General features: G+C 43.9%; 1 protein-coding gene across 1 annotated transcript in view; it reads right to left on the bottom strand.

Annotated features, from left to right (window-relative positions):
* Window positions 1-24,634, bottom strand: part of ak8 (adenylate kinase 8) — a 163,400-nt gene that overhangs the window by 63,627 nt on the left and 75,139 nt on the right. The window contains exons 10-11 of the mRNA XM_039764300.1: window positions 9,304-9,435; window positions 2,928-3,017 (exon numbers count right to left, since the gene is read on the bottom strand). Of these exons, the coding sequence (XP_039620234.1) occupies window positions 2,928-3,017; window positions 9,304-9,435 (222 nt within the window). The remainder of the gene's footprint in view (window positions 1-2,927; window positions 3,018-9,303; window positions 9,436-24,634) is intronic.

Genomic DNA, 24,634 nt, shown 5'->3' on the forward strand with positions numbered 1-24,634 from the left:
GATGGATGAATTATGAATATTTTGAACCAGATGAGCTAATAAGAGTACGGCTGCAGTCCTGAGTGAGTGGACCACCTCACTGGGTGACCGAGGGACTTCCAAGACTAAAAAAAAGGCTCCGGGAGAAAAGAAGACAGAGGTGGGCAGCGGGGCGATTTTTAGCTGCTTTGCATTGTTCCACACTGAAGAAAGAAAAGCTCCACAAGTCTGCTTGTCCAGAGTACTTTGTCGGCCCTCCTGCATGACATGGACGGTTGGTTTTTAATTTTTTATTTTTTTTGCCCGCTTTTCAGCTCCCTAAACCTCTCAGCTCGTTCCCGTTTCCATCACCATCCTTCTCTGCTTTGTCCCGCTTTTCTATCCTCGATTCTTTTCTCGTCATGTGTTTTAAGCTTTTTTGCCCCCCACACAGGCCCACCCTCTTGCTATAATTAACCAAACTTGATTTACAAAGAAATCTTTCCTAACTAAGTGGAACTCATTTTTATAGCGCCGTGATCTGACTTTGCTGTTGATGTTGGCCGTTGTTTTCATTTTTAATCGGTCATCTGACATGCAGATGGAGAGATGTGCTGGGTGGACATCAGATGTGATGGCACATTAAATGTAATATGTAATTGTCCATTGGGGCGGACGGCTGGGACACCCCAACCATGAATGGACCGTGGGAAGAGAGGATTTTCAGGACAGGGCAGCCCCCTTGGCTTCCAGCAAGGCATGGAAGCTCAACCTTGCTGGGGCCCATGGCCACCTCCAGGGGGCATCTGAACGCTTGCAGGGCCCTATTTGGCAGCACTTCCGAGAAAACGGTTGTTGGGCACATGGAGTCCTTGCGGGTGCCCTATAAAAGGGGTCAGTCGCCACCACTTAATGGCCTGAGTCGGGAGGAAGTGGACGAAGCTCACGAGGAGAAGTGGAGGCAGAAGGACTGGCAACGAGAAGGGACTGTGGTGGTGTATGGACTGTGCCGTACTTTGGGGGAGCGAAGAAGAAACGCCTCCGCAAGTGTGAATAAATTGTGCAGTGTGTGGTGAAACTTGTGCCCTGCCTGTTGTGTCGGGTTAGGGCAGCTGTACTCGCCCGGGCTTCACAACATCTTTTCATTCATTTATTCATTCATTGTCCATCGCTTATCTGGGACAGAGTCTTGGGGGCAACAGTCTTAGCAGTGAGACTCATATTTGCCAAGTCATACTGTGGGATTCCCAAGGCGTTCCCAAATATAATCAACACGGCGGTCCCCGGGGTCTTCTCCCAGCTGCTCGTATCTGTAAAACCTTCCCAGGGAGGCATCCACATCAGATGCCCGAAAAACCTCAACTGGTGATCCAGAATGCAGCGGCCCGTTTTGTATTTAACCAGCCGAGATGGGCACACATCACTCCTCTCTTCAGGACGCCACTTTGGTTCCCTGGAGCAGCACACGTGAAGTTTCAAATCCCTGATGTTTGCCTACAGAGTAGTCAGTGGGTCAGCCCCTGGGACACTGGTGAAGTGTTGTGCTCTTTCTCGCCCACTCAGGTCTGCCAGGAAACAGCAGCTGACGATGGCACCTCTGTGTGGCATTAAGTCTCAATCCAGACTGTGTAGTTCCAGGTTGGTGGAACAAGCTGCCCACCTCCATCTGTACTGCTGACCCCGTCAATGTATTTAAGAAGCAACTGAAAACCCAGCTGATCTGTGAATGTCTGTCTAATTTTGCTCTGTGATCTTTAATATTGTTGGTTAATCTGTTGTTGAAGTTTAATTGCTTTATTGATTATCTTATATATAAACGTCTACGCGTGGAAGTGTGTGTGTCGGTCTGTCCAGCCTGGAAGTGCGAGGGTACAGCAAGGAGATCAAAGAAAGCGACTCTGACGCCAAAGTGAAAACCCTGAGAAAAGAGAAACTCGTTTAGCCGCTGATACACAAGCGAGGTGAGCACATCGGCAAAACGAATCCTCCGAGGAGAGAGAACCTCGCTTAGTCGCTAATGTACAACCCAACCGATGCGATTGATTGATTGATTGAGTGAGTGAAGTGCCAGAATCCATGGTTTCTGGGCTTACACAGCGAGTAATCTACAATTTGAAATTATTATCTTTTCACTTGTCCCAATTAACATTTGTTACCTGTCCTAAACAAACAGGCCCTAACCCTAATGCTACTCGATTATATTACCAAGCAAGGAATCATATGAATATAAACCTTCTACTCGATGTGGGGGGTCTGCAGCTCTACTCCGAACCTCTCCTGGATGTGTCTATGCTTCTCTGCCCAATTATCCATCCATTTCCTTAACCCGCTTACCCAGGGCAGGGTCACAGAGACGCTTCAGGCTATCCCAGCAAGCACAGGGCACCTGGACAGGGTGCCAGTCCATCACAGGACAAACACACAGTATTTAATATCACTAATCCACCTCACCTGCATGTCTATTGGACAGTGGGACGAGACCGGAGCCCCCTGAGTAAACCCACGTGGACATGTGGAGAACATGCCAACTCCATGCCAGGAGGACACAAAGCCTGGTCTCCTTCTGGCAAGCACTGCGCCACCGTGCTGCCCCAGTTTAATTTTGGCTTTTAAACAAACATACGCCATAAAAAATGAATCAAACTGCCTCACCCTGCAGTGCACAGAAGGAAGAATGAATTGCAACCACCACCTACCCGGTCAAACAGATTCAGCCATTTTGCTTGGATTCATTCCAAGTTTTAGGTTCTGAAGGAGGGAAGGTGCCAGCTAATCAAGGGACGATCCTAACTTATCCCACCAGCAAGCTTCGTCACCTCCAGCTCCCGCAACATCACCATACAGTAAGTTTGAAAATGGGGGACTCGGCTGGCACCTAAGGCCTCCTCTTCTGATTAAAGCCCTGGCTGTCTAGCTACGCGCAGCAGAGCTCATCAGCAACTCGCCACACACTCCACACAACGAGGTACCTTGTTCTCCATTTTCTAGGTACGGCTTAATGAGCTCTCCCAGACTCGTCTCGTCTGCTACCACTGCTTTCAGAAGTTGCCCACAGCAAACTAAGAGAGAGTAAAAAGGAAATGATTATTAAAGTTTAAATAAACAGAATATGTAATGTAACCTTTAGTCCAGGAGAGAGAACAGAGTGGTGAAGTAAGAGAAACACACACATCATAAAATTCAACCACGAGTGCTACACGGCTTAGAAAACAAACCCAAAAATGTAAGTCAATAGCCCAATTAAAAAAAAAAATAATAATAAAAAAAAATATATATATATATATATATATAAAAAACACCATTAGATACAAATGCGTCTAAAGTGTCACCAGGAAAGCTAGACATATGGGGGACTTTGGGACAAGGGGGCTCAAAGTCAGACAGAACCAGGCATTTCCTACATTTGGCAGCTGTCACGGGCTGGCGTTCTGGCTGGGATGGTTCAAGTCAACTATGGAAGGACAGGGGGAGAGACCACCCACATGGACTATATGTTTCCCCCGATGCAATAGTTGGCTACAATGCCCGCATAGATACTGGCAGGGCAGGCTGAGAACTGAAGTTCCGTGAGATGCCACCAGGGGGGAGCTGCAGGGACAGGAAGGCCCTACTGTAAAGAACTTTCGCCTGATCCAGAAGTGCTACCAAGATGCACTGTTGTGACACCAGACGCACTCCCCTGGGTCTGACATAAAAGGGCCGTGGCGCCTCGGCTCAGGGTGTCAAGGGTCAGGAGGCAGAGGACGAAGCTCACCTGAAGAACAGGAAGAAGAAGAAGAACAAGAGGGAATGAAGAGAATTGTGCTTGGGTGCTCCTGCAAACGATTCCAATGAGAGTTGGTGAAGGTATTTGTTAAAGTAAATTATTGTTTGAATCTGGGACTGGTGTTGGTGTTGGGGTGTGTGAGGGCTTGGAAGCTCAGTGGTGCCCCCTTACAGGTCACACAGCACAATTTGAGCTTTTAGTGCCTCCTGAATGCCAAGATGAGACAAACAGCAAGGAAGAATACGGAGGACTGTTTTGGTCAAGGAGACACCTGACATGTAGAACATGATATACAGAGGGGTACAGCTAAGAAGAGGTTTGGAGGAGCCAGAGGAGGTCTAACAGTCGGGGATACAGATACCACCATACTACACTCTCACAGTCCTCTCTGTCCCTCTCACCTTCTGTTGCTGGCTGATGTCGAGTGCCTTCAGCTGAGGCACATTCTGCCCTAACTGCTTCACCATTTACATGTAATTCTTTCATCAAGCAGGTAGGTCTTTACTCTCAAGTTGGGTTGGACTTGTTTCTAATTTCTTTTTTCTGAATGAGATTCTGTCTTTACATTTTGGAACTTGTCATTGGCCAGTAAAAGTTTGAGTTTGACTTGATGGTCACAATTTAGGAATTGTTTTGGATATTTCACTACGGGTATTGTCTCTTTTACTTTACGAGGGGTCTCATTGATTGATTTCTTGTCATTGTCTGTTGTGTTCCGGATAGGGCAGATCTTCAATTTTAAATTGTAGACCTCTGTGGTCTCTGTAATAAATCTCTTCATAAGCTTCAGCTAGTCCAGAATTCTGCTGCTCACATCATTACTCAAACCCCATCTATTCACCAGTCTTGCAGCAGCTTCATTGGCTCCCGATTAAGTTTCGATTTGATTTTAAAATTCTGCTGTTAACATTGAAGGCCTTACCAGCATTTAATCATGTTTTACATGGAGGAGATTTGCCGCCCTCGTGGAGAGAAGCCACTATTTCTGTTATTCCAAAGGAGGGGAAAAACAAACAAGATTGTTCAACTTATAGACCAATCTCTGTCCTAAACATGGACTACAAGTTGTTTGTCTCAATCCTAGCTAAAAGATTAGAATTGATAATGCCGGAACTAATTAACTCTGACCAGACTGGTTTTATTAGGGGTAGGCAAACATTGAAGGCCATTCATCACCTCACACCTCCATATCTGTCTGACCTTCATGTTGCCATTCCCTCTCGGAACCTTAGATCCTCTTCTTCCATTCATCTGACTGACCCTCTCGCTCGTCTAACCACCATGGGGAGCAGAGCATTCAGCCATTCTGCTCCCAAGCTCTGGAACTCACTACCTACTGAGCTTAGAAATATTCAATCATTTTCAACCTTCAAATGTAAACTTTTTCTCTGTGATTACAGTGGCTTGGTTTGGTTTTAATTTTTATATTTTATGTATTTTCTGAAGATTTAAGTTTTGTTTATAATGTGTTTTTTTATTTATAGTTTGTTCGGTGTCCTTGAATGCTTAGAAAGACGCCTTGTATAAATAAAATGTATTATTATTATTATAATTATATTTTTTGCTCAAACAACCAAGATGAACTTAACACTTACAGAGGCAGTTAACATCAAAGCATCTTCTCTTTCTGAATTGCACCGGGAATCAATCGCTTTAAAACAGCCGTGTAAATGAAGCAGAGGACCAGCAAACAGCTGTGATGTCTCGGACCATGTTGATTACTTTATGGCTTGAGAACATCCATCCATCCATTATCCAACCCACTATATCCTAACTACAGGGTCACAGGGGTCTGGTGGAGCCAATCCCAGCCAACACAGGGCGCAAGGCAGGAAACAAACCTGGGTCAGGGCGCCAGCCCACCGCAGGGCGTGCACACACACACACACCAAGCATACATTAGGGACAATTTAGAACCGCCAAAACACCTAACCTGGATGTCTTTGGACTGTGGGAGGAAACCAGAGCACCCGGAGGAAACCCACGCAGGGAGGACCTAGGAAGCGAACCCGGGTCTCCTGACTGCGAGGCAGCAGCACTACCACTGCGCCACTGTGCCGCCTGGCACGAGTACAGGAGATGCATAAAGAGATCCAAAACTTTGAGCAAAGACATCCATCACATGAACAGCCAGCAAATCAAAGGTGTGTAATATCATGTGTCCCAAAGCCCCTCATGGAATTTTAACATCAATATGGATTGTCTGACACACCAAAAACAATGACGACAAAGGGCACAGGAGAGGGTGAAGGCAACGACAGAAGAGGACGCAGAGACACGTGTGACTGTTTCATCTGAAAATCAGCATAAGGATCTTATGAAGAACACCGACTGATTGATCAAAAGCCACCCCAGGACACTTCCAATCCTTCACATTCTTTGTAAGCCTTTTTTTAAAGAAGGCTTGATATATGATATACATACTGTACATATATAAACTGCTCAAAAAAATTAAAGGAACACTTTGAAAACACATCAGATCTCAATGGGAAAAAGAAATCCTCCTGGATATCTATACTGATATAGACTGGGTAATGTGTTAGGAACGAAAGGATGCCACATCGTTTGATGGAAATGAAAATGATCAACCTACAGAGCCCTGAATTCAAAGACGCCCCAAAAATCAGAGTGAAAAAATGATGTGGCAGGCTAGTCCATTTTGTCAAAATTTAATTGCAGCAACTCCAAATTGTACGCAGCACTTTGTATGGCCCCTGTGTTCTTGTATACATGCCTGACAACATCGGTGCATGCATCTAATGAGATGACAGATGGTGTTGTGGGGGATCTCCTCCCAGATCTGGACCAGGGCATCACTGAGCTCCTGGACAGTCTGAGGTGCAACCTGGTGGCATTGGATGGACCAAAACATAATGTCCCAGAGGTGTTCTATTGGATTTAGGTCAGGAAAGTGTGGTGGCCAGTCAATGGTATCAATTCCTTCATCCTCCAGGAACTGCCTGCATACTCTCACCACATGAGGCCAGGAATTGTCGTGCACCAGGAGCCACTGTACCAGCATAGGGTCTGACAATGGGTCCAAGGATTTCATCCTGATACCTAATGGCAGCCAAGGTGCCTTTGTCAAGCCTGTAGCGGTCTGTGTGACCCTCCATGGATATGCCTCCCCAGACAATCATTAACCCACCACCAAACTGCTCATGCTGAATGATGTTACAGGCAGCATAATGTTCTCCATGGCTTCTCCAGACCCTTTCACTTCTGTCACGTGCTCAGGGTGAACCTGCTCTCATCTGTAAAAACACAGGGCACCAGTGGTGCATCTGCCAATTCTGGTATTCTATGGCGAATGCCAATCGAGCTGCATGCTGCTGGGCAGTGAGCTCAGGGCCCATTAGAGGACATGGGGCCCTTGGGTCACCCTCATGAAGTCTTTCTGGTTGTTTGGTCAGAGACATTCACACCAGTGGCCTGCTGGAGGTCATTTTGTAGGGCTCTGGCAGTGCTCATCCTGTTCCTCCTTGCCCAAAGGAGCAGATACTGGTCCTGCTGATGGGTTATGGACCTTCTATGGCCCTCTCCAGCTCTCCTAGAGTAACTGCTTGTCTCCTAGAATCTTCTCCATGCCCTTGAGACTGTGCAGGGAGACACAGCAAACCTTCTGGCAATGACACGTATTGATGTGCCATCCTGGAGAAGTTGGACTACCTGTGCAACCTCTGTAGGGTCCAGGTATCGCCTCATGCTACCAGTAGTGACACTGACTGTAGCCAAATGCAAAACTAGTGAAGAAACAGTCAGAAAAGATGAGGAGGGAAAAATGTCAGTGGCCTCCACCTGTTAAACCATTCCTGTTTTGGGGGTCATCTCATTGTTGCCCCTCTAGTGCATCTGTTGTTAATTTCATTAACACCACAGCAGCTGAAACTGATTAACAACCCCCTCTGCTACTTAACTGACCAGATTAATATCCCATAAGTTTCATTGACTTTATGCTCTACTCTGATTAAAAAGTGTTCCTTTAATTCTTTTGAGCAGTATATATCATTCCTATACTTTGTCTTTATATCCAGAGTGACAGAAGTAATAAAATAAATATTAAGAGCACCTGAAGCAGTGGGAGGTTGCCATATGCTCCATCTGATAGAAAGACCGTACATTAAAAGTAAAACATCATTGGTTGATAAATGGCCTATAGCCAAGGATATTGCGTCTTTGTATGTTTAAATATATTCTTGGAGGCCACAGTAATATTTAGTTCTGTGATATATCGAAGACATCATACAACACAAACATCATTGTTTGTGCCTATGATAAGGAAGTCTCTTCAAGTGCTAGGGAGTGACAGGCTGTGCATGTGTCGTTCATACAGCACTTGTGTGGGTTAAAGTGCTAGAGAATAACGGGCTGTGTATGCGTCACTCATATGGTATATTTGTGGTTCGGTTCTGTGTGTGTGTGTCAATCTTAAGTTGCGAGAGTAGACCAATCCTGTAACAAACCTGATGAGTACACTAATCGCTTGGAAAATACATCTAGGCCCTACAAGAAATCAAATTAGGGTAGTTTGAGGGTAATAATACGATAATACACGCCTATCATGTGGTTCACACGTTACTGTGGGGACACTAGTCCTTTATGGCCCTCCAGTCCCAGTAAGAAGGGGGCAGGGGGCATCAAGGCACTGGTGCCACACTGACAAGATATGTAGACTCCCAGATTACACATAACATTTTGAAAGAACAAAAAGACATCCAAGAAAGGCTCAATCAAAGAGAAACAAATCAGGAAGGATCTGGTGAGACAGGGAAATAACTCCAAAGATTCCAGAGTGATATACGAGAAAAGGAACAGTGGAACTAACTCTCCAAGAGGGGACAAGAAAACCGGACGTGAATTGGGTTGAGAGGACTTAACACATGGAAAGTGAAAAACTTGGGGACAAACACACCAGGGAGAGATGGCAGAAAATCGACTGGAGACACGGATAGGACAGAAGTATAAAAGTGCTGGGGGCAGAGAAAACATTTAAAGATCTTTGGGACTGTCAGACTGTGAAGAAAGGGAAGCAAAGTTTACCACGCAGATGTTTGAGAAAAAGAGATGGAAAGGTGGGAGCAGACTGGAGTGACCTGTGGCTGAGGAGGCCGAGGTAGAGAGATGTGCGTTAAGATCTGGTAGAGTGAAGGAGTGATTTTTGAGGATACTGGGGAAAGAGAGCAGAAGGGAATTTAAGAGCTGAGAGTGAGGAAGGATCTCTACGTTGTAATGGTTAGAACTGACAACCCACAGGCAAAAACTCAGAGGACTGGGACAAGTTTAAACCATCTCATTTTACCAGATCTGAAGAACAAAGTAAGGAAGCCTGATGGTGGGGAACCCTGAAGGACGTGAAGTCTGTAATTGTATCAATTGAGCATAGTAGGTTTCTTCAGTGAAATTTTTTTAACATCCCAAAACCTAACAGCATGTTGAAGTTGAGGAGATGACAAACATGGATTGCATGTTGGGAAGATCAACACTTCAACTCAGTGAAGATTTACAAGTCTGAGCAGAAAAAGCTTTAAAGGATTTACTAATGAAATGAATAGAAAAACAACCGAACGAGTACGACTTACTGTTAACAATGTTGTACTTCTGGGAAAGCAGCTCTGCCTGCAGACTCTTGCCGCTGCCCGGTGATCCAAAGAGAAGAATACGTGGAGTAAATGGAGCAACAGATCGATGTCGAGAAAGCACAAACGTCAGCACTGCGGAGAAAGTTAACAACACACAGGAAGAGAATGAGAGATCATTTAATAGCACAGAATTGAGGCGACGGCTGGATTGTTATAAATGCTCAAGTGAATACTGAAAGCACAGACGTTTCAGAGCGCATTAAAACTCATTTGCCTCGTATGTGAGGGTTCTCATTTTGCAATCCTCCTGACTACTGCCTGTGGTCTATAGGTGGTCAGCGGACAGACGACACTTTGAGATGCACTGATGCGAGTTTCAGACCTCGTTTGCATGGAGCCATTTAGCTAACATGAGCTACCCTGTTAGCTTCCTACATGAACGCACTTGTCACCCATCATCGGCGAGATCACCCTTCACCTAACATGTGCGGACATCTGGAGCTTCGTCTATTGGTGGCAGATATTTTTTTTTACATTGAAGGTGTTTCACCAGCATGCATTTGCTTTTTTTGACTTTGATATTCATTTTTTTGACTTTGAAAATTTTGGTCCAGAATGATGTTAATTTGGCGCACACCCACGTCAAGTCAAGTTTTTTTTGTAGGTCCCTCAAGTCCTCCTGTCTATCACACTACCTGGTCACTTAGTCCACATGCCTGTGCTTCTTTGTGTAAAGAAAAACTTCTAATGTTTGTGTGAAATTTACACTTACGTAAGTTTCTAGTTTCCCGTGTTCCTGATGAACTCATTTTAAAGTCATTTTTAATTCCCCTCTTCATTTTAAACATGTCAGTGAGGTCTCCTCTTAATCTCTTTTAAAGGCTTAGCTCTTTAAATCTTTCCTCATAACTCATTCCCTGTAGCCCTGGATTCAGCCCAGTTGCTCTTCTCTGGACTTTTTCTTATGCTGCTATGTTCTTTTTGTAGCCTGGAGACCAAAACTGCCCCAACTACTCCATATGAGGCCTCACCAGTGCATTATAAAGCTTCCTGGACTTGAACTCTACACATCAAGGCGCTATATTGTATACCAGCAAAACCAAGGAGCTGGTGGTGGATTTTAGGAGGCCAAGGCCCTTCACGGACCCCGTGATTATCAGAGGTGACTGTGCAGAGGGTGCAGACCTATAAATACATGGGAGTGCAGCTGGATGATAAATTGGACTGGACTGCCAATACTGATGCTCTGTGAAAGAGAGGACAGAGCCGACTATACTTTCTTAGAAGGTTGGCATCCTTCAACATCTGCAATAAGATGCTGCAGATGTTCTATCAGATGGTTGTGGCGAGCGCCCTCTTCTATGCGGTGGTGTGCTGGGGAGGCAGCATAAAGATGAAAGATGCCTCACGCCTGGACAAACTGGTGAGGAAGGCAGGCTCTGCTATAGGCACGGAGCTGGACAGTTTGACATCCGTGGCAGAGCGACGGGCGCTGAGCAGACTCCTGTCAATCATGGAGAATCCACTGCATCCACTGAACAGGATCATCTCCAGACAGAGGAGCAGCTTCAGTGACAGACTGAGGAGACCCCACACTATGCGACTCTTCAATTCCACCCGGGGTAAATGTTAACATTATACAAAGTTACTGTCTGTTATACCTGCATTGTTATCACTCTTTAATTTAATATTGTTTTGTATCAGTATGCTGCTGCTGGAGTATGTGGATTCCCCCTTGGGATTAATAAAGTATCTATCTATCTATTTATCTAACCTGACATACTGTTAGCCTTCTTGATTGCTTCTGAACACTGTCTGGTAGTTGATAGTTAGGATTCCACTATGACTCCTAAATCCTTCTCTTATGGTGTACTTTTGACTTTCACACCTCTCATTGTGTATTCAAACCTCACGTTTACTTCCTACCTGTAGTTCTTTACATTTGCTGAGTTTAAATGTCATCGTCCACAAACCTGCTCAAGCTTGTCCGCTGTCCAAGTCCCACTGTGATGATTCAACGGACTCGAGGTGATCTGCCAATCCACTGAACTTGCACACTTCACTAACTTATAATTTATATTCCATTCCAAATCCTTATTATATATTAAAAAAAAAGCAACAGCCCCAGCACTGCCCCCTGCTGGACACCACTTTTAATGTCAGCCAATTCTGATCAGGTTCTTCGCATCATCACCCCTGCTATTTTAGCATTCAAAGAGTTTACTTTATTCAGGACCTTTCAGAAGTAATAACAGTTCAAAATGCTTCACATGTACAATTTATTAAAATATACCATACATGCTCTTTGGTTAATGTGCTATAAAATGTTTCAGGATGCCACAGGCAGCTTTGGACTCCACTGTGTTGTGACTTTGACAAAGAAATCCTCCCTAAAGTGAAAGAAGAGACAGAGAAATGCAGGAGTGGCTACACCAGGCTCCTCGGATTACCGCACAAGTTACTACAAACTTGGAAAATCAAAAAGAGCAGCAGAAAGAAGAGCGGCTAAAACCACAATGGAAAGAAACTGGCAGCAAAACAATCCCACAGTATTATTTACAGCACATTTACGACACCGAGATAACGATGCGAGGTCTTCTGGTGACCTCGACAGACAGCGGATGTAAAAGTCGCCTCCTCGGTCTGCCAGGAACTTGCTGATTAGCGTTGTTCTAGAGTTAAGAAATGCGCCCGCAGTGCTTGCCACACTTCTGCGTGTCGCAAAGGAGGGGATGAGGGATCGTCCTTCATTATTTCTTTACAGCAATGACAGTTGTGTTAATGCCGATGTCTCATTTCATTTAGTTGGACCCCTTAAAGCAGAGCAGGTTTGTTGGATCACAGAGGAAGTGGAAGGGACTGCAGTCAAAGGGGAATGACGATCTCTGAAAGCACAGCATTCAGCCAGGGCCTCTTGGCGGGGGGATAAAACATCAGTTATGCTAATGAATTAAATACAGAATAATGAGCCCCCCGTAAAGATGTACGTACGCCTGGTTCAGTTCATGTATAAAAGAACACGGAGTATTCTTCATCGGTAAAATAACAACACCGGCGCCGAGTACAGAAAAAGCAGCACGAGGTCACTTCAGCGCTCGGAAGGAGAGGAGTTGGATGTGGAATTTGTGTTTTTATATTTGATATTCTGATGTCTGAGTTTAAGGCTGAAAATGCAATTAGGAATTACCGCCCAGTAAAGATGAGTCAGGAGTCGGCATTAGCGGTTTATGTACGGTATACATTTGTGTGCTTGCTGTGAAATGAGCACAGAAGTGAAACGTCCACTTTCATGTCTACACACCCTAATGACCACATTGGCTGAGCACAGACATGACATGTCTACATAATCGAGTGACCACATTGGCAGAGCACAAAAGTGACACATCTACATAATCGAGTGATCACCTTGGCCTAACACAGAAGTGACATGTCTACATAATCTAATGACCACACTGGCAGAGCACAGAAGTGACACGTCCACTTTCATGTCTACACACCCTAATGACCACACTGGCAGAGCACAGAAGTGACACGTCTACATAATCGAGTGACCACATTGGCAGAGCACAAAAGTGACACATCTACATAATCGAGTGATCACCTTGGCCTAACACAGAAGTGACATGTCTACATAATCTAATGACCACACTGGCAGAGCACAGAAGTGACACGTCCACATAATCGAGTGACCACATTGGCAGAGCACAAAAGTGACATGTCCACTTTCATGTCTACATAATCGAGTGACCACATTGGCAGAGCACAGAAGTGACATGTCTACATAATCAAGTGACCACATTGGCCTAAAACAGAAGTGACACGTCTACATAATCGAGTGACCACATTGGCAGAGCACAGAAGTGACATGTCCCTTTTCACATCTACATACTCTAAAGGCCACATTAGTTAAACTGGGCCACCTGAGTCAGTGTGTCCCGTGACAGATGAGCACTCCATCTTAGTTTGTTCTGACTTTGTGCCCATTGCTGGCTCCAGTTTCTTAAAATTTTAAAAAGGATAATTAAGTTAAAAGATAATCGAATGGGACTAAGCATGAAACCAGGCAACTAGGATGGCGTTATATAAAGTGCCAGTGGTAGAACCGCTGGTCAAAACCCTCCTTTAAAAGATGGACCTCCCTTATGGAGTAACTCTTGCACACGGACAGTATAACTGGTTCTAACAGGAACAGAACCTCCTAGTCCATCACAAGGCCGACAGACACTGCCACACAGGCTCAGTTTTGGGGGATTTATCTCTTAAACAGAACTTCTGTGGGATGTGAAACAGTGAAGATCTAGCAGGGGTGTCAAACTCCAGGCCTGGAGGGCCGCAGTGGCTGCAGGTTTTCATTCTAACCCTTTTCTTAATCAGTGACCAGTTTTCACTGCTAATTCACTCCTTAATTTCAATAGCCCTGCTTTGGAGGATTCAGTCCTCTGAATTGATTTCTTTCTTCATTAAATGGCAGCCAAACAGAAATGAGATGTGAAACAAGCCAACAGATGAGCAGCTAGTCTGGGATTTCAACCAATCTCTTAATGTGAAGCTGATTCTTGCTGTTAATTAAACCCGCTGTTTAATTCCATGGCTTGTTGCTGCTCTCATTCTGCCATTGCAGACATTTCCAAAACTGCTGATTTTTCTGTTTTTTGTAAGAACTCCAATGTCCAAATGTTTTGGTGACCTTAGAGATCAGCCTTACGAAGACCTTCACCTTTCTTTATTTTTAGATATTGTGTGATGGGCACAGGTGAGCTGGTCATGTGGTGACTCGTTTTCTGTCTCATTATTGTATGGCTGCTAATTAAGGAAAAAAGAGACAACTAAGGGGCCTGAGTCGAGTCAATTAAAACGAAGGCAAAAGAAGTTAATCAGCAGCCAAAAGTGGTCACTAATGAGGCCGATGGTTAGAATGAAATCCTGCAGCCACTGCGGCCTTCCAAGACTGGGGTTCAACACCCGTGATCTAAAGTCTTGGAGACCCGGTCCACTCTACTATATTTCCTTTAATAACGCATTTCTCTTAGTTTTCGCCTTTCGTCCATAGTACCCCTTCATATTGGACCCCAGAAAACGAAGACTTTTTAAAAACACCCACCAGAGTCATACAAGGTCATGAAAACGTAGCATCAGTGTTTTGGTGTGAATGGGCGTAAACGTGTCCCCTCCCCCAAACCGGGAACGTTATACCAATCACGCTCCAGTTAAAACATAAGAAATTTGCCAAGCGGCAGGAGGCGATTCAGTCCATCAAGCCTCTTTGGTTAGCTAATAGCTCAGCTGTCCCAACATCTCCTCCAGATTCTTCTTTAAGGTTCTCAAGTTTTCCGCTTCCACTCCATGTCTCGGTAGTTTGTTTCTGAATCCCACATCTGTTTGTGTACAGAAACGCTTTCTGGCTTCAAGTCCTAAATGCACTTCCTCTTAATTTCCATTGATGTCCTCGAGGACGTGATTCACCCTCAAGATGAAGGAATTATGCTTTATCGATGCTTTTGAAGACCTGGATTAGGTCTCCCCACAGCCTCCTCTGCTCAGACTAAACATGTATAACTCTCAGAGTCTGTCACAGTAGGAGGTGTACTTCAGTTCCCATAAAGCACCTGGTTGTTCTCCTCTGCACAGCTTCAGGTGCTGCTATGTCTTTCTTGTAGTGTGGCGACCAGAACTGAATCATTCACTGACATTAAAGTTCATCTGCCCAACTCCTCTGAGATGATTCAACAGATTCAAGATGATCTGGCACACTTCACCAGCTTGTTATTTATAATTCTATCCAAATCCTGAACATATATTAAAAATAGCAACTGCCCTAGCACTGCCCCCTGCTGGTCACCACTCTTAACTTCACCCAATTCTCATCAGGTTTCTCACACCATCACCCTCTGCTTCCTGTGTCTGAGCCAATTCTGCACCCTTCTACACACCACATCCTGAACTGCCACCTCTTTTAGTTTGATGCCCACCCTTCTCATGTGGCGCCTTATCAAAGGCTTTCTGAAAGTCCAGATAAATAATCTCATGTGCTCCTCTGTGATCATATTCTTTTTCTTCTTTCCTCATAGAATTCCAGCATGTTGATAAAACACGACCTCCCGCTTCTGACCCCATGCTGACTGTTCACTGTGTGGCTCAATCTTACCCTTAATAATTCCTTCCTTTAATTTTCCTCTGATGCACGTTAAGCTTACTGGCCTGTAGTTACTGGGATCTGCCCAGTCAACCTTTTCATATAACGGAATAATATTTGCCATTTTCCAGTCATTCGGAATCTCTCCAGCACATAGTGACTTCCTAAAAATATTATGTGTATGTGGGGTATTTGGGGGTTTTGGTGGTGTTTGCAGATGTTAGGGGATGGGGTGGGCACTGGTGGACAAAAGGGTCATCTCAACGCAACCTCAGAGTTTATGTTGTGGGGATGAATGGGATGTAAAGAAATGGTCTGCATGCTGCGAGTACAAGTTGTGAAATGTTATTGGATTTCTTTGTTGGTCACGGATTGTCCAGAACACAAGACAGGTGCTAAGTACACGTGGCACCAGAGCGTCTGTCAGGACCAAAGGTGGACTTAGTAGCATCTCCATCTGATCTGAGAACGAGTTTGTTGAGAACCTCAAGAGTTCCCAAGCATAAGGTTCCAAAAACTTCCAAAAATGCCCACTCAAGGGAGAAAGCATCAAACTCAACTAGTAATAAGGGTGAAGACAGAATCTTTAAAAATGACAAAAAGGTTTATTCTTCAAAAAAAAAAAATGCTCTGAAGAAAACATAAGATCTGTGGGGCATAAAATGAAAAAAGGAATTACCTGAAACGCCAAGTCAAACAATTCTGAATCACAAGTCCAAAAAAACAAAGCAAGAGGGTCAAAAATCCAGGAACACACACAAAACACAAGACATCATCAGAGATAAAGACTCACCAAACTCCCAAGCGCATTCAAAATGAACCGCAAGGAACTCTGGGATGCCTGAGCCTTTATAGGGCTGAAGTCAGACCCTCCTCCTCAAGGACCACCCACAAAACACATATACTGTATATTGTGATGCCCAAGGGCACCTACAGCGGCCCTACCCCTGACACAGACAGGCAGGACACGACTTTGCCACACAGCACACTGTTCATTTATATAAACACAGTCCAGCACCAGCCCATACCACAGTCCTTTTGCCTCCAGTTCTTCGGCCTCCATTCCTCCTCCCGACTCAGGCCCTTCAGTGGTGGTGACTGGCTGCTTTTATAGGGCACATGGAAGGAGTCCGGGTGCCAAACGAGCTTCTTCCGGTAGCAGTTTTGGGTGTGGCAGAAATGCTACCAAATAGGGCCCTACAAGTGTCCAGGCACCCCCTGGTTCATGACCCATGGCCATGTTGGAAGCCAAGGGGGCTGCCCTCTGCCGGACCGGGGGAGGAAATGTCGTGGAAATGCTGTCTCCCTCAATCCTTCCACTGTCACATATATAGTGATGGTTGGCCAGGGCACTTACCCAGCCAGGATGCCCCAACAGTACATATTAACTCTTTTAGGGCTGAATATTTATCCAAAAACTCACTTTTTTCTTAAAAGAGCACAAGGCAATGGTTTTTAACACAGCAATCAACAAAAAACATCTATTTTTTACCAATGTCACTGTCTTGCATGTTGTGTGAGCCTGCATATTATGTGATTTCACATTATGTGAGTCCTGCGAAGTATGATGACGCTCAAAGCAGCCAATCGCATGCATTGCCACATTGCACTGCTTACAATATGAGCTGCGCTGGTGCCGCCATTTCAGTACACATTCAGGTTGTTGCTTTTTGCCCTCGTATGTTGCAGGAAAGTGGCGCTCAGTCATGTCTGTCTGGCACTGCTCTTTGCGATGGCCTTCCTCGCTTTGCAAAAAAGTACTGCACCATACTCTGCCAGCAAAGTCGTCGGCCACTTTCTTTCGCAGTCGTGGTGCCATCACTGTTTGCCTGCTTGAACACTATATAACCGTTTGTCAGCGCAACCTCACGCACGCGATGGCACACAGGTGCGTCAGATGTGCGAACCCGCTCAGCTGGTAGCCGATCACCTGGGGCGGCATTGGCTGGGGTCGATCAGCTGATACTTGCTCCTCACTCTCCTGCTTGATCTCCTGATCACCTTCAAGAAAATCAGAGTCCGACTCGGCGATAATGTGCAAAATGACTTCTGCCGAGTATTTCGCTTTCTGCTCTCTCATGAGATGTCGATGCCCCTGCTCACATTTCGTAACTCACGCACACACAGGATTTGAGTGCCGAGTCAACGAGTCTACCATTCCTTCAAGCAAAGAGGGCCTACCTTGAACGTTTTTTTCGCCGTTTACAGCTGATTATCACCCTCTACCCCTGGATGTCGACTTTTGTCAACATGAGCCCTCAGCCCCTTCTGTCAACAAAAGTCGACATCCGCACCAAAAGAGTTAATAATATAATATTTCCTATATAAATAATTGACCAAAAAATGAACAAAGAGGACATAAACCTAGCAATTGAGCATTAAACCCAGATGAGGAACCCTGGGTAAAATATAACAGGGTGCGCTGGGTATCCTTCAGAAGAGGGGTGCTCTGCTACCAAATGACCACCACCTGGTGTTGAGGAGACTCAAAGGGTTGCAGCTACAAAGTCTTATAGCAGACATTAAGCGACTTACCTGAATGTGCCACCGCGCTGCAGTGTGACATTTGCACCTAGACAAAAGCAGAGAGTGCCCAAACAGTGAGAAGCACAAGTTCAGCATTTTCACAACGCCCTGCGACTGTCATTGCTGACATCTTTGAATATCACAGGCGAATCCGAATATCAACATCCGCATCTCCACAAAGTGCAAAAGAAACACGAGAGCCTGCTGCCCAACACACATCCCGCTGCCTGTGCCCCATGGCGTCCGCGCTTTCATTTGGCCTGTGGCTCTGCGGCAACTGCAATGCAATTACTGCACAGCCTCGCGGTTTACTTCAGTTTGTGATTCTGTCTCTGCCGCTCATTAGCATCTGTCTCCTTTCCTCTTTCTAAATGAGAATTCCACACAAAGTAACTTGGTTTTTAAAAATCAGAGCTGATCCATTAATTATGAAAGCCAAACTGCCTGTTCCTGAGGAACAATTGTTTGGATCCTGACCTCCTTATGCAGGTTAACAGCTGTTTACAGCTGGAATCCTCTGCAACAATGTGGTCCACAACACGATCGCACTGCAATTAACCACAGGCTAATCATAACTAATGACTCCCACCATGGCCAGCGCCAAACACTCGACCGACTGTACGCCGCGACATCTCCGACGGCTGCCGCTGGAAACAGCAAAGCACAGAAAACGAAGGGAGGGAATGCGAAGGGCTTGGTGACGACTAATCAAAGCGCATTTTTAATTAGCAATAATCAATATTCAGCGCAGCGACTTTATTGCATTTTGTATTTCAATAAAAAATCATGAATTGTTAATGAAGAAATAGGGAAAAAAATATTTTCTTCATTTAAGGCAATCAAGTAAATCAGCGGTGATTAATTATAAATCGCACCATTATGGAATGGCCCCAAACCTCATGCTTGCAAATATCAGAAAAAACATGAAGCTTGTTAAAATAAAAATGAGCTGGCTTTGGCGGAAAAATATATTCATCATATATATATATATATATATATATATATATATATATCTGCGTGGGTTGGCACCCTGCCCAGGATTGGTTCCTGCCTTGTGCCCTGTGTTGGCTGGGATTGGCTCCAGCAGACCCCCGTGACCCTGTATTCGGATTCGCGGGTTAGAAAATGGATGGATGGATGGATATATATATATATATATACATATATATATATATATATATATATAGTGTTTATATCAATGATGAGGACCCATGAGAGAGTCAATGCATGGAGCCTCAAACTGAAGTATGGCATACAGTATATAGCAGAGCACCATCAGAAAAGGACTGAACGGCACTTTAAATGGTGAGTAGTAGGGAAAAGAAAGAAAGAAAGAAAGAAAGAAAGAAAGAAAGAAAGAAAGAAAGTTAGAAAGAAAGAAAGAAAACTATACAATAGACAGATGTGAAAGGCACTACGTAATACATAGACAGACAGAAAAATAGATGTGAAAGGCACTATATCCCACTGCCAGATGGCACACAACAGAGACATATGCATTGCATTTGTCATTCCAACAGTTGGCGCATCACAAACATTAACACATTACCACAAATGTTTGTGATGCACCATCAGTTTGAATCACAAGTTCAATTTTTTTACTGCAAATATTTGTGCCATCTGTTAGAATTACAAATGCAAGTCATATGTTACTGTTATATTCCATTTGGTATGGGATTCATAACAGCGGTTTTAATGTTTGTGATGCTCAATCTGTAGAAATGACAAATCCACTGAATTTAATTACTACACATATTTCTGATGTCCATTCTTTTAGAATGACAAAGTTTATATGAAATTTGGTATGGGATTCATAAAATGTGTTAATGTTTGTAATGCGCCAACTGTTGGAATTACAAATGCAATGCATATGTCTGTGTTATATGCCATCTGGCAATGGGATCCTTAAAAGTGGTGTTAATTTTAATGATTACCCATTTGTTAAAATGACTTCGTTAAATGCAATTTAGTATGGGATTCATAAAAGCAGTGTTAATGGTTGTGATGTGTCACCTGTAGAAATGGTAAATGCAATGCATTTTATTACTACAAATTTCTGATGTGCCATCTGTCAGAATGCCAAATTGTATATGAAATTTGGTATTTGATTCGTAAAAAGACTATTAATGTTTTCGATGCGCCATCTGTTGGACTGAAAACTGCAATGTACAGGCCGCTTTTATATGCCTTCTGGTAAGGGATTTGTAAAAGCAGTGTTAATGTTTGTGATGCTCCATCTGTTGAAATGACAAATGCAATGTATTTTACTACTACAAATGTTTGTGATCTCCGATCTGATGGAAGGACAAATGCATTGCATAAGTCTCTGTTATATTCCATTTGATATGTAATTGATAATAGCTGTGTTAATGTTTGTGATCCACCATTTGTTGGAATGACAAATGCAAGGCATGTGTCTGTTTTATATGCCATTTGGTATGGGATTTGTAAATGCAGTGTTAATGTTTGTAATGTGCCATCTGTTGGAATGACAAATGCAATGCATATGTCTCTGTTACGTGCAATTTGGTGTGGGATTCACTAAAGCAGTGTCAATGTTTGTGATGCATCAAACAGAAGGAAAAAAACAATAAACCAGCCACATTATGATGAAAAACACCACTGAGCACAGCAAACTTGCCAATTCTTCTCACCCACCTTCTCCAAAATAACATCCAGCCGAGTTACGACGGCGGCTGAAGTGCCAACTCTGTAGCACACTACGTGTGATTTGTTGTGTGAGGATATCCACGGACACAAGGCTCCCTTTTATTACAAGCAGGAAGTGAACACAGAACTTGAGTTGGTCTTGTAACAGAGGAATAACTAAGAGTGCTGTCTATAAACTATACTACAAAACGTACAGAGATTTGTAATTCTTTGTTTTCCAACTAAAAGCATCCTCATTGAAAGGTGGCTGGCAACGTGCTCACTCTCAAACTCCTGTAGGTGTACTGAAGTTCAATAAATATTCAATATGTCCCTGTAGTCTGTGTATTCAGTGAGCTTTGCACTCATATACATAACCTGCTTATGAAATGTATATTATTTGTACTTACTATTTTTATTATGTTACTTTGCTTGCTTTTATTTGTTATATATTATACAGTTTTCCTTTTTGCTTTCATTCTATCAGTTTGTAAGGAAAGTACTTCTTGTGCTCTGACAGGAGAAGCGCCATGAAAGTTTTTTTGCCCCCAAGAGATTTCTAGCAAAATGAGGCAAAGCTCCTAGTTAAACACGGAATCATTTTTGTTTACCAGAAGAATATGATCTTAAAATTCATAAACAGAATAACTGCAGCTTGGCACTTGATTAGGTTCAGAAGCACTGGAGTACAAGCACCGCTGACCTGCTCACTTCGGAGCTGCAGGCCCTCAATTTGTCTTCCATCTTGCAAACTTCCACCTACTGCAGTTGTGATGATGAGCTCGTGGTGACCATCTGGAACGTTCTGCTTAAAGGTGTCCCGCCACTCGTCTCTTGAAGCACTTTGTGGTCATTCAGAGTCCACCTTCCTCTTGTTTGGCAGAAGGAGAAATTTGTCCCTCTGAAGCAGACAGTGACCACAGACTGTCTAAGCAAAATATTAAAGATGTCAGCTAAGTGACTGCTACAGGATTTTAATCCATTCACACCAGATGCCTTATGGGGAATAAAAGGGTAAGCTTGGTATTTTTCAAGTTGAACTTATTTCTTCACAAACATGCTATATACGTATCTGCCATGTGAAACTGTGTTCTAAAGTTAAGCATATTTTATACATTTTTAAAAATATTTTGCCTCCATTAGTGCTTTACAATGGTGGCAATGGGGTGCGCAGCACCACCTGAAAATAAAAGCATAAAAACTTACCAAATACATCTGTTTTCTCAAGCCAAGACAGTGGTCAAGTATTGATCTGCGTCTTTCAATTATGCACATGTTGTAAAGCAGTTCATACAGGCCATGTTTGAAGAAAAGACACCAAAAAGAAGACCAGCTGTGCACCCTACCTCAGTTTGTCTTATTCTGCAATAACATTTTACACCACCGGGGGGCGAAGTTTCCTCTTGAAAAACAAAATCCCAGTAAACTGAAAATGCCCTGTCATTGGTTACGATTTAATTCCGTATTTATGTGCGAACTCACACTAGCGAATGGAAAATGTATCCTTATCTCAAGAGGAACAGCACCAGAAATATGCAATAAAAAGGTTATTACCGGATCCCTTTTGTTGTCACAAACATGTGTCGAAAACTCGGATAGCACATTTAGTTTTATCGAAACTCAGAGGACATATTTGGTAAGTTTTTAGGCTTTTCTGGTGGTTGTTCTGTTGTAAGGTGCCAGTGCAGACAATACATACATACATACATACATACATACATACATATATATATATATATATATATATATATATATATATATTGTGAACGCTGGCCCGGACACAGACAGACGGACAACATAGTTCCACCCAACACACTGTTTATTTACAACTATATACAAATTATTTTCGTGCACTCACAACCCCAGTGCCTCCAGCACCGATTCCCCAATGTCCAGGCCACACAGTCCTGTGCCTCTCTTTCTCCTGGCGCCTCCAGTCCTCACTCCAGCTCCGTCCTCTTCCACCCGACTTCTGCCAATGACTGGAGGGAGGCGGCCCCTTTTATAGGAACCCAGATGGGCTCCAGCTGCTTCCCGGCAATCAGTCCTAGCCTCACCCCAGTGTGGCGGAAGTGCCGGCTGTGCACCCGGAAGCCGTCCGGGTGTCCCCTGTCGTCTTCCCCCCAGCACTTCCTGGTGTGGTGGAAGTCCTGGGCTCCAGGGTTCCTCAGGCACCTGGGCGCCACCTGGCGGTCTGGAGGAGGCACAAGCCCTCCTCTGGTCCTCCTGGGTGTCCCGGCCGGGGACCACACGGGATATTCTGGCATCGGGGCGCCGCCTGGTGGTGGCCACGGGTCCCTACAGGGCTGGTCTTCCAAGCCCTGTACCCGAGGCCCCCAACATAACCAGGACGGACGCCCCCTCGCGGTCTGGAGGAGGCACAAGCCCTCCTCTGGTCCTCCTGGGCGACCACAATGGGACCACAATATACACACACACACATATATATATATATATATATATATATATATATATATATATATATATATATATATATATATATATATATATATATATACACACACACACACACACATATATATATATATATATATATATATACATATACATATACATATACATATATATATATATACATATACATATACATACAGATATATATATATATATACTAGGCTGACCCGCCTGTTAAGGCGACCGACTTTTAAGTTGACCACTTCTTAAGGCAATTCAATATGTAGATCAATTTGATATTTTATACAAACTCATTAAATTGGTTATATTGCATTTGAGCCGTATCACTTTAATACTCGTAGTTTCTGTTATTTTTGTGATGAAATTTAAACTTTTTTTACAATTTAAACAGGAACCTCCCCAGACCTTAAATCCCATTGAGAACTTGTGGTCAAAAGGCGGGTGGACAAACAAAATCCCCCCAATTCTGACAAACTCCAAGCATTGATTCAGCCAGAAGTTGATGGACAGCCTGCCAGGGCGAATTGCAGAGGTCTTGAAAAAGAAAGAAGGGCCAACACTGCGAATATGGACTCTTTGCATAAACTTAATGTAATTGTTCATAAAAGTTTTTGAAACTTCTGAAATGTTTGTAATTCTACTTCAGTCTTCCATAGAAACATCTGACAAAAAGAACTAAAAACACGGAAGCAGCAAACGTTGTGAAAACCAACACTTGTGTCTTTCTCAAAACTTTTGGCCACAACTGTAAACATCCGCGGCAAACACAATCTGGACCCCATATAGGCAAACAAAAAATAAGAAAACAACTGACAGGCACAAATACTTTAATAGTGGCATATCTATTTGCATGTGCAATATTGTACTTAATATGGAACCCCAACAAGAATAGGGTAAGCTAAAGAGCCCCGTGACTGCGAAGAAAGCACTGAGGAAGCAGCAAAACACAGAGACGGGTCTAAATGCGGCCTCCAACCACAACTGACAGGGGCATAGGAACAGGAAAAAAATAAAAAAAGATTCAAGCCGTTCAGTCACAAACAGCTGTCAAGGGATGTTGTTCCAACTATGAAGGCCTCAGTGGCCTTAATTATACCTGCCCACTGCTCTGTCCTCAACTACACTGCGAAACTGTTAGCTCTTGGCTTTGCCTTGGGCAAGCCGGGCTGGAGAAGGAAAGTGAAGGGCTGCGGCAGAGAAGTGCACAAGAGCTCTGTCATTTCTTATTGGCTGTCAGCAAAGGCTGCTGACTTGATTTAGAGATCAGACGCCAAGTGACTCTGTCTCTCGTACAGCAAGGTGCAGGCGATGGCTTGGTGGATAAAAAAAAAAAAAAGAAAAAAAGGAGGGGAACTGCAAAACAATTTGGGATAAGGATGGAGGGGAGGGAGAGGGTGGGCATCATCTAGAACCGGACATGAAAACAAGGATGATGTGATAAAATCTACGAGCTGTTACTCGTTTATCACGTAACGCCAGATAGCTCCACGCATTCGGCAATTCCAGTCTATAGAGTTCAGAATAACTTGATACACTCCGTGGAAAGCGACTGCAAACAGAGGTTACGGTGCATGGAAGCTTGGCTTG

The sequence above is a fragment of the Polypterus senegalus genome, chromosome 9 (assembly GCF_016835505.1).
Source record: "Polypterus senegalus isolate Bchr_013 chromosome 9, ASM1683550v1, whole genome shotgun sequence".
Lineage (NCBI taxonomy): Eukaryota > Metazoa > Chordata > Cladistia > Polypteriformes > Polypteridae > Polypterus > Polypterus senegalus.